The 15,073-nt window shown below is 45.3% G+C and overlaps 2 protein-coding genes across 3 annotated transcripts in view; one reads left to right on the forward strand and one right to left on the reverse strand.

Moving 5' to 3' along the window:
* Positions 1-572: 572 nt before the first annotated feature.
* si:dkey-166k12.1 (solute carrier family 22 member 13) lies at positions 573-8,538 on the reverse strand. The gene is made up of 10 exons (XM_060043272.1): positions 7,776-8,538; positions 7,344-7,447; positions 6,746-6,900; positions 5,322-5,490; positions 5,083-5,197; positions 4,314-4,417; positions 3,725-3,936; positions 3,405-3,513; positions 2,864-3,082; positions 573-1,915 (listed from the first exon to the last, which is right to left on the reverse strand). Exons 1-10 carry the CDS (start codon positions 8,142-8,144, stop codon positions 1,834-1,836), a joined length of 1,638 nt encoding a protein of 545 aa, XP_059899255.1. The 5' UTR covers positions 8,145-8,538; the 3' UTR covers positions 573-1,833.
* Positions 8,539-12,131: 3,593 nt separating this feature from the next.
* LOC132451159 (trafficking kinesin-binding protein 1-like) overlaps positions 12,132-15,073 on the forward strand; it is a 29,755-nt gene continuing 26,813 nt past the window's right edge. Inside the window, exons 1-2 of one of the 2 annotated variants that reach the window (XM_060043492.1) lie at positions 12,132-12,332; positions 13,582-13,776. The gene's annotated coding sequence lies outside the window, so the exon portion shown is untranslated. Of the gene's footprint in view, positions 12,333-13,581; positions 13,777-13,821; positions 15,072-15,073 lie in introns of those variants that run through there. The other variant, XM_060043490.1, reaches the window with a different exon arrangement.

Genomic DNA, 15,073 nt, shown 5'->3' on the forward strand with positions numbered 1-15,073 from the left:
TTAGTTTTCGTACGCACGCAGAGAAAAATACTTAAAACCGATTTATTTCATATAAAATGTGTAGAATGTTGGTGTATTTTAGTGTCTCTCTGTGTTCACATTTCTTAGTCTAGAAACAGGCCTGTGCCTCTCATACTGATAGGAGGAGTTATTTCCAACATTTCGCCATTTATTATGTCTCAATAAGGATGAACCAACCTGGTCGTCTAGGACATAGCCAGGGCCATATACCTTATCAAGGGGGAGAGTGCTTCTGTTCTCTTGTTATTCACGTTTTCTTTACTATGATACTTGCCCCAACCCTTTGGTTCGCTGAGAAGGGGGATCAACAGCCAAGGAGCACGTATGGAGACTGCTCCTCACCACCTACACTAAGACTATTCCACCTAAGGCTGTACCTGTGCTGTATTAAATCCTCGAACAGTAGCCTTTCATTGACATGGTCAAAAGAGAGGTTACATAATCATTTTCAATCGTCTCACATTTTACAGTGTTCCTATATGACACTCATTCTAATATGTTAGGTGGATGAGCTGGTTTAGGATGATTAAGCTTACCCAAGGAAATACAGATGCAGTTTAAGAGGTTTTTTCTTTATTTTACTTTTATAAATGCAATACCTGAATAGAAGTTAAGGACCCAAATACAAAATTACATTATGCATAATCAAATGGTTGCATGCAGCATGCATTAAAAGCTGGACAATTTCAGGTATACTTGATTAAAAAGTCTGGATAATCTTTGAAAGACCTTAAATTATATACAAAATATAATGGCAAAAAAAAGGTAATCTTGATCTTTCAAGAATCCGGTATTATTGAATTGTATTAGTTCACATTTTAGTAAATGAGGCTGTTTAAAGCTCATATAACTGTTTGTAGTAGTATAAAAGCATAATAGCCTATCTATGGCCCACAATTATGTGTATTTGCCTACTGAAATGTATAAATTAAATGACCAAAAAGCACCAGAAGGCTAAAACAAAGTCTATATACATATATATAGCTTGTATGCGTTTTAATTATGTTTGTATTATAATTGATAATGCCTCATTTGCATTCCTTCTTAAATGTTTTATATTGTTTTGTGTGTGTGTGTGTGTGTGTGTGTGTGTGTGTGTGTGTGTGTGTGTGTGTGTGTGTGTGTGTGTGTGTGTGTGTGTGTGTGTGTGTGTGTGTGTGTGTGTGTGTGTGTGTTATGTTAATAGGCGGATAATATGTAAGAGGGGCTAGCTAACTGTACAGACGAAGATGCTGTGTTAAATGCAGAGGTAAGGAAAGTTAATGTACATTAGAGAGTAGTGGTAAGTGACGTGTGGAATGTTTGAATCATTTAAGTCTAGAGCTGTCCTTCAGGCCAAGCAAGATGTTATCTGATGGCTCTGTGCCAGTAAAGCAGCCAAATACAATACAATATATCCCTCAACCCAGCATTTATTCATTTGTGTGTGTGTGTGTGTGTGTGTGTGTGTGTGTGTGTGTGTGTGTGTGTGTGTGTGTGTGTGTGTGTGTGTGTGTGTGTGTGTGTGTGTGTATTTATATGCGTATATATATATGTGTATGTATATGTGTATATATATGTAGTGTGCTGTCTATGTGGACCTTCCTGTGTCTTGAATAAAGTTATAATAATAATAATCATAATATGTCATTGTAAATTTAACTGTATATAACTATATTTGACCAATTAGCTCAAATGTTCTGAGCATCAATTCTTTCATTAGATTATGCCCATAATTCCCATCTTTTGGTATCTTATTTTTGCATAGTTGCAATGGCAATTCTGTTCATCAATGTGGGGGATTATCCATGCATGCACGTGAAGACTGGCTTGCTAAATGCAGCATTCCTGTTCTTCTTTGCTGGGTATTGATTTGCTGGTGTCTTCACATAGTCCGGAGCTGAATGGTGCGGTACTTCAATAGAAAAAACACAGTTCCATTCAGCTAAAATATCAAGCATATGGATGAGTAACTCACAATGACTAACAGGGTCTTGTTGTGAACTTAACCACGTTGACCATGGCAGAGTTTGCGTCAAATCACGTGCTTACAACTCCCCGCTTACAGCTCTAAATGCTTCGTTCACCCAGATTGTAGCCAGCCAACAGATTTTTGATTATTCATCTAAAGTCTTATTTGTGAACCCAGTGTTAATCTGGTCAGCAAGCATTATTCAATCAACTGGGAGAATCAATCCACTCATTTGGGCATTGTACTTTAGCTCAGTTTGTCGTTCGGTGGGGGGAGGCAGATCAACAAGGGAAGCCGGATTCCTACCTTATTTTTCTATTTTATATTGTTATATTATATTGTGTTTTATAGATATCTTTAACTTGTTGGCTGCTGCTAGCCCGAGGAGCCAGAACCGAAGAGTTGCACTGCCATGACCATGATGATTTACAACCCCTGGTATTTGCTTTTGTGTCAGAGTGGAACTAATCGGGGATCCATAATGGGGGCAGTATGTACCTGTACAGACACTTTCACACCTTTAAAAAACACTTCTCAGTGAGAACAGATCCCCGCCTCCAGGGCAACGATACCTCGAAATGCTGGTTCACACAGGGTTTACGTTGCGATTGCTATATAATTGTCTGACTCATTAATTCCCTCACTCTCCACCTCAAGCTGGTGTGTGGTGAGCGTTCTGGTGCAGATTGGCTGCCGTGCATCCACCAAGTGGGTGCTACACACTGGTGGTGGTAAGTGAGGTCCCCCCTTCACTGTAAGCATCTTTGAGTGTCTAGAAAAGCGCTATATCAATTCAATCCATCATTTTTTGTGGCCTGCTACCGCCAGGCATTCTACAACGAGCGTATCTGATTTGTGGGAGTAGTTAAACACAGATGATAGAGAACTTACTAGGTGCTTGTGTCACAGTTCTCGGCGTCTTCCACGGTGTCAGGTAGCGGTCTGCCGGCGGTCTCTGGCAGGGCCACGCACAGCGCGGCTCCCAGCAGGGGCGCGGTCCCGAAGATGAGCAGGGGGGTGACCGGACTGTGGATGTGCAGCAGGTTGATGAGGGGGGCTAGCACCCCGCCTATCCGCGCAAACACACCGCACATGCCGATACCTGTTTGGCTGTGGATACACGTGCACACACACACACACAGACACACACATACACACACACACACACACACACACACACACACACACACACACACACACACACACACACACACACACACACACACACACACACACACACACACACACACACACACAAACAAACATAATTACATCATGTGGCCAAAGACAGCCAGAGACATGGAAACAGGCAGCCACAGACGCGGCAGAAGCCAACATATGCATGCACACGAAACACATTCACCCATAAACACAATTTAAAAAGACTTAACTAAAACATGCACATTTGGAAGTGCTTAAAGCTTGCGCCTACCGGAGAACTGTGGGGAATAACTCGGCTGTGTAGATGTAGATAACGCAGAAGGAGGCTGTGATGCCAAACTTCCCCGCCAGGGCGAGACCGGTGATGATGTTGGGGTGGTCTAGGGAACGAAGACAGCCGAGAATACAATAATCACACCTCATTGATGAAGTCGTTTTTTAAGCAAAAGCCCCCCCGTGAATTGAACAAACAGTGAATTGAACAAACAGAACAAACAGTATTGGTAATAATATTGTAGGTGCGTTATTATTTTGTGACTATTACAACATAATAACCACAAAGTCAACATGTTGACTATTGTTATTCTTTACCAGCAGGGACTGCTAGCATGAGCAGGCAGGCCGCCCCCCCGAAGGCCAGGAAGCCACCCTGGGCCAGGCGCCGGCTCCAGGGCAGCACCAGCAGCACCAGGCACCGGGCGGGGATCTCGATCAGCCCGAACGCAAATTGGGTCATGTAGATGTTGCTGCCCAGCCTGGAGACCCCCAGAGACAGGCCGTAATACACCAGCACATTGACAAACCTGGCGGCGCGGGGAGGCAGGGTGGGGACACAGACATGACAAGACATGAGAGAGGCACAGAGAGACAACACTTCCCTTAAATGTTAGATTCGTTTTCTATATTTGTAGTTTCACACTGTGTATAGATTTGTCGATTTGTTATCGCAGTGTATGCTTGACTATTTCTGTTTTGTTTATGATGTGGACAGACAAATGTAGAGGCCGAGAATAAATGGGACAAGGTTTCCACCCACATGGAAACACGCATGTTACAATCAGGTGTGTGACATTTCTTCACAGGTCACACCCCCCCACACACACACACATACACACACACACACACACACAGTCCAGATGTTGTTTTTTTGTTGAATGTTTTGCTTCTTTTAGATTGTTACCACAAATAGAAGAGGATGATGACCATCTTCCTCAACTGAGGTGTTCGCATGAGATCCAGTGGTGTGTACGTCTGCTTCTTGCCACCGGTCAGAGCCTTGTCGAACTGGTATAAACACACACACACACACACACACACACACACACACACACACACACACACACACACACACACACACACACACACACACACACACACACACACACAGGGTAATGAATAAATGCTGGGTCCAGGGATATATTGTATTGTATTTGGCTGCTTTACTGGCACAGAGCCATCAGATAACATCTTGCTTGGCCTGAAGGACAGCTCTAGACTTAAATGATTCAAACATTCCACACGTCACTTACCACCACTCTCCAATGTACATTAACTTTCCTTACCTCTGCATTTAACACAGCATCTTCGTCTGTTCAGTTAGCTAACCCCTCTTACATATTATCCGCCTATTAACATAATTGACCTGTTATGTGATTTTGTTCACACCGTAACTTAATAGGTGTTCACACCTCTGCATTAGGCAGGTCTATACATGTAGCGGAATGGAGCCACAATTTAGTTTAATCTTCCCTTCTCACCTTGCACAGGAGGCATACAGTAGAGAAGTTAAGCTACCATTTAGATAATCTTCTCTGCCCTTTTTATACCTGTGCACGGAAACATAGAGCAGAGAAATGCAGCTACCATTTAGCTCATCTTATCGGTCCTCTCTACCTGTACAGGAGACATCCAGGAGAGAAGTGTAGCCCCAATGTAGCTGATGTAGCTACCTGTATACTTGGCGGTAATTGGCGGCCATTGGTCAGGGCGGCCTTGCGCAGAAGAACCATGGCGTCGTCGGTGCGACCCTTGGTCAGCAACCAGCGGGCAGACTCAGGAATCACCCTGAGGACCAGACAGGCAGGGAGAAAGACAGATAAAGTTGTGGACTGGAGGCAGGTTTTATTTTTAAAGGTAGTGATTTAAGTTCTGAAGTGATTATTTTGTGACGGTTTCAATTGTTTCTCACCATATGTACCAGATGAGGAGGAAACCGGGTACAGATATAGCCAGCTGTAAATGTCTCCAGTCTCGCATCAGGTAGGCTAGACCTGCTAGTGACATGACGCCAAAGCTAAAGGCAAAATCAGTGGCTATGGGGGCAAGCACGCGGCGCTCGGTACAAGTCCACTCAGTACCTTTGGGGAGCGAAGGACAGATAAGAATGTATTATTATTTGGCCTGGGAAGCCCCTTGACTGTCAGTCTGATGAAGGGCTATACAAATGCAAAGTGAACTGAATGGATTAAATAGCACAGGATCAAGCAGGGGAGAGGAGAGGAGAGGGGAGGGAGGGAGAGGAGAGGGGAGAGGAGAAAAGAGGAGAGGGGGGAGGAGAGAGGAGAGAGCAGAGGAGAGGGGATAGGAGAGAGGAGAGGAGAGGGGTGAGGGGAGAGGAGAGAGGAGAGAGGAAAGAGGAGAGAGCAGAGGAGAGGAGAGAGGGGAGAGGAGAGAGGAGAGGAGAGGAGAGGGGAGAGAGGAGAGAGGAGAGAGCAGAGGAGAGAAGAGAGGGGAGAGAGGAGAGAGGAGAGAGCAGAGGAGAGAGGAGAGGAGAGGGGAAGGGAGGGAAGGGAGAGGAGAAAGGAGAGGAGGAGGGGGAGAGAGGAGAGGGGAGGGAGAAGAGAGGGGAGAGGAGAGGAGAGGAGGAGAGGGAGGGGTGGGAAGATGGGAGAGGAGAGGGGATGGGAGGGTTAAGAGGAGAGAGGAGTAAGTTTAGAGTAAATGAACCAGGTAGGAACAGCGTGAGAAGGCAACAGCACAAGGACTAAAGACCGTGGTGGTGGTTTTAAGGATGATTATACAACAGTTAGTTACTCCCGACCAAGTAATTTGATTGGAAAAGAGGCATTCCATGCTGATATTGAGTATAACAGCACTGGGACTTTTAACTATACATGTATGACTTTGCTTTACAGGTGTTCTATAATCATAAAAGTTATAAAAGTCATAAACACTATAAAAGTGTTTATGTGTTGCGCTTGGCAACAGTTCAGTCCTAGTCCAGTTGCGGATCTATTTATGTTTGCGGAGCCCAATAAATCATTAAATAAACAAACAAATCATAATCTGTTGTTGCTTATTACTGTTAACTAATAAATGGTGCTTGTAGAACTGTTGTATAAAATCAATATCACACTCGAGGTCGTGCTGTGGTACTGAATATCATCATGGCTGTGATTATCTTCGGCACTCGGCCTACAGCCTCGTACCTACGACCGAGTCACAGCCGTGCTGATATTCAGTACAACAGCACGACCTCAGGGGTGATATTGCTTAATTAGCAGCAAGGCATAAGGCATGGAATTAATTTGTGCTGTGGACCCGTCAGCCAATGGGAACGTGTCTACATCCTAATTTTGCCTGTGACTGTGCATGGGTTCTACATTAAAATACCTATCACAAAGGCATTGATGATGACTCCGGAGATGGTGCTGCCCACTACAAAGCGTAGACACACGTAGATCGGGAAGTTTGGTGCAAAGGCCGCCAACGAACCAAACACTGTCTGGAGAGCCAGTGCCAAGAGCAGGACGAAACGACGGCCATACCTGTGTGTGTGTGTGAGAGAGAGAGAGAGAGAGAGAGAGAGAGAGAGAGAGAGAGAGAGAGAGAGAGAGAGAGAGAGAGAGAGAGAGAGAGAGAGAGAGAGAGAGAGAGAGAGAGAGAGAGAGAGAGAGAGAGAGAGAGAGAGAGAGAGAGAGAGAGAGAGAGAGAGAGAGAGAGAGAGAGAGAGAGAGAGAGAGAGAGAGAGAGAGAGAGAGAGAGAGAGAGAGAGAGAGAGAGAGAGAGAGAGAGAGAGAGAGAGAGAGAGAGGTGGGGGGGGGGGGGAGGATTTGACAGTATACATTTTAGTTGAAGGTGAGCTGCATTGGTTGCACCAATATGCTCTTTATTGCAATGAATGAACAACCAATACTGTATAGGGTTGATGTCTACGGAGGGAGTTGTTAAGGGCTGTCATGGTAACCACATCACGTGGCCCCCCCCATACCTGTCTGCCATGAACCCGAACACAACAGATCCCACCAACAGCCCGAACATGTAGACGGCGGATGCCAGGCTGTTCAGCCATTCTCTGTCACACACCAGGTCCCACTGGGGGAGAAGGGTTGGTGGGGTGGGGGTGAGAGACAGACAGAGGAGGGGGGCGGTTCAGGGGGAGGTACTACAACGACCACAACAACAACAACAACAGCAACAGAGGGTGAGATATGTGGGAGATAAAATGGACACACATTCTCCCACGAAACTCAAAGAATTTGGGTTGGATCGTGTCTTATGAGCACACTCTGCAATGCAATGCAATCAACCTTTGATAGACAAATAAATGTATTTATTCTGCACTTACATTGTCCTTATTTTCTTTTTTTTTATAATTTTACTTTATTTCATTTTCTTTATTGTAGTCAGGGTGGGTCCTTACCTCGGTGACCACGGTGCTCAGGAAAGTTTCATTGCTGTAGACCCATCCTTGTTCACACGACTGGACACGCACACTCCGGTTGTCCCGAATTATAACAGAGTAACAGGACGAGTGGTTCGGTCCTGGTCCGTCGGCCGGGACCGAAGTGCTTAGGTTCTGGTGGAGGACAAAGGAGGCGGACGCCACTGAAGCGGTGTCGAGCAGCGAGTTCCCGTGTTGGGGACAGTGGTGGGGCGGCTGTGCTCCGGTGAACACCGTCACCATCATGTGCCAGGCGAGGATCAGCTGCGGGAAACTGACCCACAAGTACAGGACCTTCTGGTACTTCCCAAATCCCCCGACCAGAGACAAGATCTGGTCGAAATTCATTTTCACAATTAATTAAATAATCAATTAATAAATGCTGATGCTTCCAGACTGCTCCTACACGCGTAATTGGAATGACCAGTTTTGGCGTATAACAAATCGATAAGGCGCTGCTGAGTTAGGATTCAGCACATGGAAACTAAACCAAATCTCAAGCCTGCTGGTTCAGAACAAAGGTGAACCAGCATATCAGTCATCAATAGGTGCGTTGAACGGGTCCGAAAGCTTTTGCGGAGGAGGACCCTTTAGCCCTGCAACGAGCCCCGTGCGTCTTAAGGTCTCCTCGAAAGTGCACTAAGACAAGTGCAACAGCGCACTAGTTCCTTTTTATCTTCCATGAGACCAGCATTGACGCTAAACCAACCTATCATCGGCTGCGCGCTGCGCCCTGCACGCTGCGCCCCTGCGCTCTGTGTTGACAGTGTGATATACAAGCTTTTTTGACCGCTGCTGAGCTTTAGCTCTCATGTGAAACATCAATGCACCACGCAACTACCATGCAGGGGAACAACTTGATATTACATATGTTTTTAGTATTTTAACTTGACAGTGTGTAGGCCTATATATGGTCTCTTATCAGCATCCCGAAGCATTGGCTATAAATATAACATATCAAGTGAACGAAATGTAATGGCATTTTGCCTGAAGAAGACCCAATAGGGTCGAAACGTTGCTGCTACCCTTTTAATTAATTAATAATATGGGAGCAAAAGCAGTGCTGCGGACATTACATTTCTTTCATTTGATATTAGGCTTACTTCATTTGTCCTGCACCTGGCCAGAAGGTGCTCTTTTGAACACTGTGTAAATAGTCCATAAACATAAAACAAATAAACGTTTGGAGTTATTTATCAGCACATGGACTTGACTACAACATAATGATGTATGTTGACAAAGCAAATATTAATTTGATATTTTTAAATACATATTTTACTTTTTTGCCCACAAGGTTTTGCCCACAGAATGTCAACATTCATATCAGAAATCATTTTTGTTTATGCTTCCACTTACTTTACACTCAATAACACTTGCAGAAAGTGATTGCCTGATTAAAATCGCAGTAGGCCTACGACAGCCTGTTTACAATTCCCAAATCTGTGGCGCTACTTATTTGAATTTAAATACACTTGTAGTAACTGTTGGTTTACAATTATTAACTGCATGTTTATAATTCACAAATCTATGTGTTCCGTAAGTTTCATATTCAACCCACACTGAGTGAATCAATACAACTCCCTCAAGATCACTTGGTCTAGTTTTTTCTTATTAAGTACATTTGGTATTAATCATGTGTAATTCTATTTGATAATCTCATTTAACTTCAATTGGAGTGGAATTAAAATATAATTGTATAAGTGTTAACGAGTTGACTCACTCATATGCGATTAAAACTTTAAATTTTTGCCCATCCCTAATTTGTTTATTTATAATTTATCTATTTATTCATATATTTGTGTGTGTGTGTGTGTGTGTGTGTGTGTGTGTGTGTGTGTGTGTGTGTGTGTGTGTGTGTGTGTGTGTGTGTGTGTGTGTGTGTGTTTGTGTATGCTGTGTTATGAAACGTTTGCATGAAAAAAGGAAAACACAAGACGTGACTATATAAGCAGTAGGCTAATGGGTTTATTGTAATAACACAGCTCTCTCCTGCCCCCGTCTGGTGGTTGGGGCGCACAGATCTGGAGACAGTTTGCTAATTGATTATTATTTAATCATGGCACTGTGTTATGATAACATGTAGCCGTCGTTAACATGCAAAAGGTTAATATTTACTGATATGTAATGCATGATGCACTCACTTAGTTCATTACAGTTCATCCGTCCATCTTACAGTCAATACATTCGGTCGGATATTGCTTGATTTCAAATTGTTTAATAAGCTCTCTGGTTCACATTATGACTTGATGATGATGAATTTTCCGAGACCCTCATTGTGTTATTCAATCGCCACCGCGCGCGTCTTTCGCGTTTCGATGGAGTCCGTGACGTCACACCCGCTTGGTCCAGTGCCTCTGCTCCGGCGCAGCGGCAGATAGGAAGAGGAGGGCAAGCGATGGCTGAGAGAAAGAGAGTGTCCTGGGTCAGGAGGGATTTCAAGAAATCCAAATGCGACCTTGAACCTATAAAACTGTCCTGGGTCTCCTGTTCAGGTTCCTTGTGAGACCGTATAGGGTGAAAGCGAGCATCCTTTTTTGGGGAGACAACATAGACCTACTCTCAACGTTATTCACTGCCGGGGCGTCTGTTGTCGCTATCAGGTCGATTTCCTCGGTCTCCATACTGACACCGGACATCTGGATTCTGACAGTCTCCACCGGAACACGCTTCGGATCTGTCGCTATTGTGAGTGTGTAGCCTGGGCTATAGCGCATCACATTACATAGCGCACACAAAAACGAATGCTAAGTTGTTCATTCATGTATCCATGAGCCATGTGTGAGATCGAACGACATAGACACGAAGCCAAACTGTCATTATATTGCTATATATGTTCTTGGAAAGGCACGATTCAGGAAAAACCGATCCGCATCTCCGTGACGCTGCGTGGTGATGTAGAGAAGCCACGCCCCTAGCACCGGTCTGCTAGCCCCATAATAACCTGAACGGCGGAGCTTCTGTCTGTCTGCAGGAGGCCTGCTGATCATCAAAGAGATGATCAGCAGGTGCATAGATATTGCTTTGATCGGATATTGGATATCATGGCAAGGCCCGTAAGGCTATGTTTTAGTTCGCCTATCAACAATAGGGCTAGTTTAATAATATGATAATGGCGTTGGAAGTGACAACGATATGCTATCATAGTCAATTTAAACTGCATGTACACAACGTGTCAACGTGATTATTGTCTTACTATTTATAGAAGCATTAGTGCAGTAGATTGTCCCCGAAGCGAGCTACTGTAGTTGAGACAATGAAAGCCTTTGTCACAAAGTGTGGCTATCAACTAAGACGTATTATCTATTTTAAGTGTGTCTCGAGCAGAAATACTGTAACTCTAAATGCGAACATAGAGACATAGTCCTAATGATTTATATTCCTATTCTCGAAGTCATTCAGTAGACTGAACATATCTAAAACAAATGACAGTGTGATGGTTATAGTAACGCTAGGACCTAGCTTGAAGACTTCCCAAGGTTGTACAGATGCTGCACACATGCGCAAGACCTGCGTGAACGTACGCTCACAACGCTTTTACAAAAACTCACAATTTGATGCACATCCGACATATCATTTACCAGGTCAGTTGTCCCGCTTCACACCTGGGCATGCCTGTCAGGCACAAGCACTTGCACACACACACACACACACACACCAAAACACCCACACACCCGCAAACACACACCTCTATGAATCTATTTATAGCACAGGCCTGTGGTGGGGGGAGGATTTGACAAAACTGTCCTCATCTGTTAAATCTAAGCGTTTGACACAAGTGCTGTTTGCTGTATCCCATCTCTGCGTCTGCAGCGAAACACACAACTCAGAGTACTGCAGTGTATTACCGCTAGCTAGACAGCCACCATCCACGCCTTGACTACATAAAAGGTACCTCGTCACAAGAGCTGGTCTCTACTTGGCGACAGTAGATGCTATGTCATGTAAGTCCCTGACTGACTGTCGCTCGGTGGTCAGTCATACTGGCTGAATGAGTGTTTAGTTCGCAGCCTGGTTGAATCTGGACTGCGGGCCTGTAGAAGTTTTGAGAGGGTTGACCGACACAATGACATAATTTATTTTCTTTGTTTTGTTTGTCTGTCTGTTCCATCCACTCATCCACATATCGATCCATCCATCCACTCATCCACCCATCCATTCATCCACTCATCCATCCACTCATCCATCCATCCATCCGTCCGTCCGTCCTTCTATCCATCCATCTATTGGTGCATCTATCCCTCCATCTGTAGGTGGCTGGGACTCCGCTGACACCTCCTACGAGGTTGAGCTCAGAAGGCCCATGGCCGGCGTCTCTCTCCCCCAGTGAGAGGTGAGCCAAGCTGGCCGCCCCGGCCTTCACCCTGCTCCCGGCCCCTGACCCGCCGGACCCCTGCAGCCCCCCGCCTGGGCCCAGCCCCCTCCAGGAGGAGCAGTATGTGAGCGAGGGGGAGCCGTATGTGAGCCAGGGGGAGCCGCCGGCCACGGAGCCCCCAGACCTGGCCACGCCCGACTGCAGAGATGCAGAGACCATCACAGGTACAGTATGCTGCTATATGTGTGTGTGTGTGTGTGTGTGTGTGTGTGTGTGTGTGTGTGTGTGTGTGTGTGTGTGTGTGTGTGTGTGTGTGTGTGTGTGTGTGTGTGTGTGTGTGTGTGTGTGTGTGTGTGTGTGTGTGTGGTTGCTCGTGGGTGTGGGTGTTCTTTTCACTTATCATCGGCGGACTGAAATAGGAGAACACTATTCTTCATGGCATTCATAACATAGAGCTGAACAAACATAGGTTGCTATGGGGCTCAACTTGTGAGTGATCAAAATGCGTACTGATTTGTCCCCTGGAGAAATACATCTGGTACAAAAAGATGTCAGGTAGATTCAATTGATGAGTCCTTTCTAGTGTGTAAACATGTGTGTGTTACTGCAGCTGACTGTACAGAAAACAATGGGATCAATAAACATACCTTGCTAATGCAGCCTCCCAGTTGTGGTGCTCGCACTGATAGTACTCTTGCCCTGTTCTGCCACCTGCACCTATGACATTATGTTGGTGTACTTTATTGATTGATTTATTTTTGTGTTTGGGTGGATGTCTGGGGCAGCATCTGGCCAGCGTTTTTTTTTTTATGTCCATGTTCGAATTGGGTTTTTCTGACACTTCCAATTCCATGAGTCCCAATTCAAGCCAAACAACCCACACTTTAATTGAAAGTTGATAAAATTAAAAACACATTCTCGCTAGACCCGTTTGTCCATACTGGGCTACTGTAGAAACATGTCAATGGAACATGGCTCCATGGAAGAAGACCGACTACCTATGTAGATATAAAGGGCTTATTCTTAGGTAACAAAAAATCAACAGTTAATATTTTCATGCGATGAAGATGCACTAACTAATTCAAAGATAATTATGAACAACAATATACTTTTTGGCCCAAGTCCGTTCTGCTTTATGCCGCTCAATTCTAACCACTGCACCTTGAAGCACCAGCGCCATAATCAACTGCCACCATTTACAATTGCACACTAGGGGGCAGCACCCACATAACAAACCTCTGTATGTTGTCCTGCAGATCCGTAGTGTAAACACACACTATCCCCACTAGAGGGCGTCATGCATTATCCCTGGCTGTACCGGACCGCCACGCTCAGTCCAACAGATCATCATCCCTCTCCCTCCCTGTCTCTGTGTATCTTCCTACCTGTGTGTGTGTGTGTGTGTGTGTGTGTGTGTGTGTGTGTGTGTGTGTGTGTGTGTGTGTGTGTGTGTGTGTGTGTGTGTGTGGTCAGATGTGTGTAACAGCACCGACCTGCCAGAGTTTGAGATCATCAGCCTGCTGGAGGAGCAGCTGCCCGTGTACCGGCTGCGAGCGGACACGGTGTACGGCTACGACAACGATGACTGGCTGCACACGCCGCTCATCGCACCCGACGCACGGCTGGACCTGACGGCCGAGCAGATCGAGGAGACCCTCAAATACTTCTGTGAGTGTGTGTGTGTTGTTTGTCTTAATGGGGGTCTGAGTGTGTGTGTGGGTGTGTGTGTGTGTGTGGTTTGTCTTAATGGGGTCTTAGTGTGTGTTGTTTGTCTTAATGGGGTCTTAGTGTGTGTGTGTGTTGTTTGTCTTAATGGGGTCTTAGTGTGTGTGTGTGTTGTTTGTCTTAATGGGGTCTTAGTGTGTGTGTGTGTGTGTGTGTGTGTGTGTGTGTGTGTGTGTGTGTGTGTGTGTGTGTGTGTGTGTGTGTTGTGTGTGTGTGTGTGTGTGTGTGTGTGTGTGTGTGTGTGTGTGTGTGTGTGTGTGTGTGTGTGTGTGTGTGTGTGTGTGTGTGTGTGTGTGTGTGTGTGTGTGTGTGTGTGTGTGTGTGTGCGCTTGTATATACATTTAGAGTTATTTTCTCACCACAATTTTCTAGGAGCGTTTTTCTGTACGTCTTCTATTTAGACTGTGTTATTTCAGACTTTATTGAATTTTTCTAAAGAAATCCCCATCTTACCAGAGGCAGAGTGAATGGCTCCTCGATCGGGAAGAGTTGACAGGAATTGTTCGGAATAGTTTTGTTTTGTGTGATGGAGATGACCGACAGTACAGTGTAGAAGATAGTACAGTAGGAGAGACTGCGTCTGTAGAGGAGGGGGGAGAGGTGGGTAGTTGTGTAATAACACTGTGCAGGGGAATCACCTTGGTAACGGTTGCCACGGGCAGGTGCTCAGCTAGAGGAGACGATAACACAGGGCTTGGAAAACAGAGGGATGTGGGAGGAAGCAGAGTTGTAGATGAGTTTGGATTTGTCCGTCCTCTTTAAACAGACAAGAAGGTCTTTGATTGGTTTATTGACGCCACCATCCTTTTTGTCCAATCAGGAGGGGAGCTCAGCAAGTCCAAACAAAACAAAGACTTGCATTCTATCTCTCTTTCTATCTCTGTCACTCTCTCTTTTCTTTCTCTCCGTCTCTCACTCTTTCTTCTTTGTCTCCTACCCTCCCCCTCCTCCTGTTTCTGTCCATGCTGTGTCATCCATGCAGACAGAATGGGGGGGTGACTATCTGGTGAATCACAAGGCTGCCAGTGATGGCGTACAATAGTTATGTGTGGGAGTCCAGGGAGAAAACTAGATCGTTAGGCAGTGTGACAGGGCAGAGAGAGAGAGTCAGAGGCAGTGAGAGGAAGAGAGGTGAAGAGAGAGAGAGTCTTTTTTCAATCTGTGCTGCAAGTGGATAGTCGCCGGTAATTTTTTCCCGGCTCCATGAGGGAAGTGTACTGTTGTAGTCCGAGCCTGAGGT

This window comes from Gadus macrocephalus, chromosome 22, assembly GCF_031168955.1.
Source record: "Gadus macrocephalus chromosome 22, ASM3116895v1".
In the NCBI taxonomy this organism is placed as follows: domain Eukaryota; kingdom Metazoa; phylum Chordata; class Actinopteri; order Gadiformes; family Gadidae; genus Gadus; species Gadus macrocephalus.

What these genes read in the sequence shown, in the direction of transcription:
- si:dkey-166k12.1 (XM_060043272.1), bottom strand. Translation starts at nt 8,144, where the DNA reads ATGAATTTCGACCAGATCTTGTCTCTGGTCGGGGGATTTGGGAAGTAC. An exon ending in TGAGCACCGTGGTCACCGAG is followed by an intron (nt 7,448 to 7,775) that starts GTAAGGACCCAC and finishes CTTCTCCCCCAG; the next exon opens with TGGGACCTGGTGTGTGACAG. An exon ending in ATCATCCTCTTCTATTTGTG is followed by an intron (nt 3,937 to 4,313) that starts GTAACAATCTAA and finishes CCGCGCCGCCAG; the next exon opens with GTTTGTCAATGTGCTGGTGT.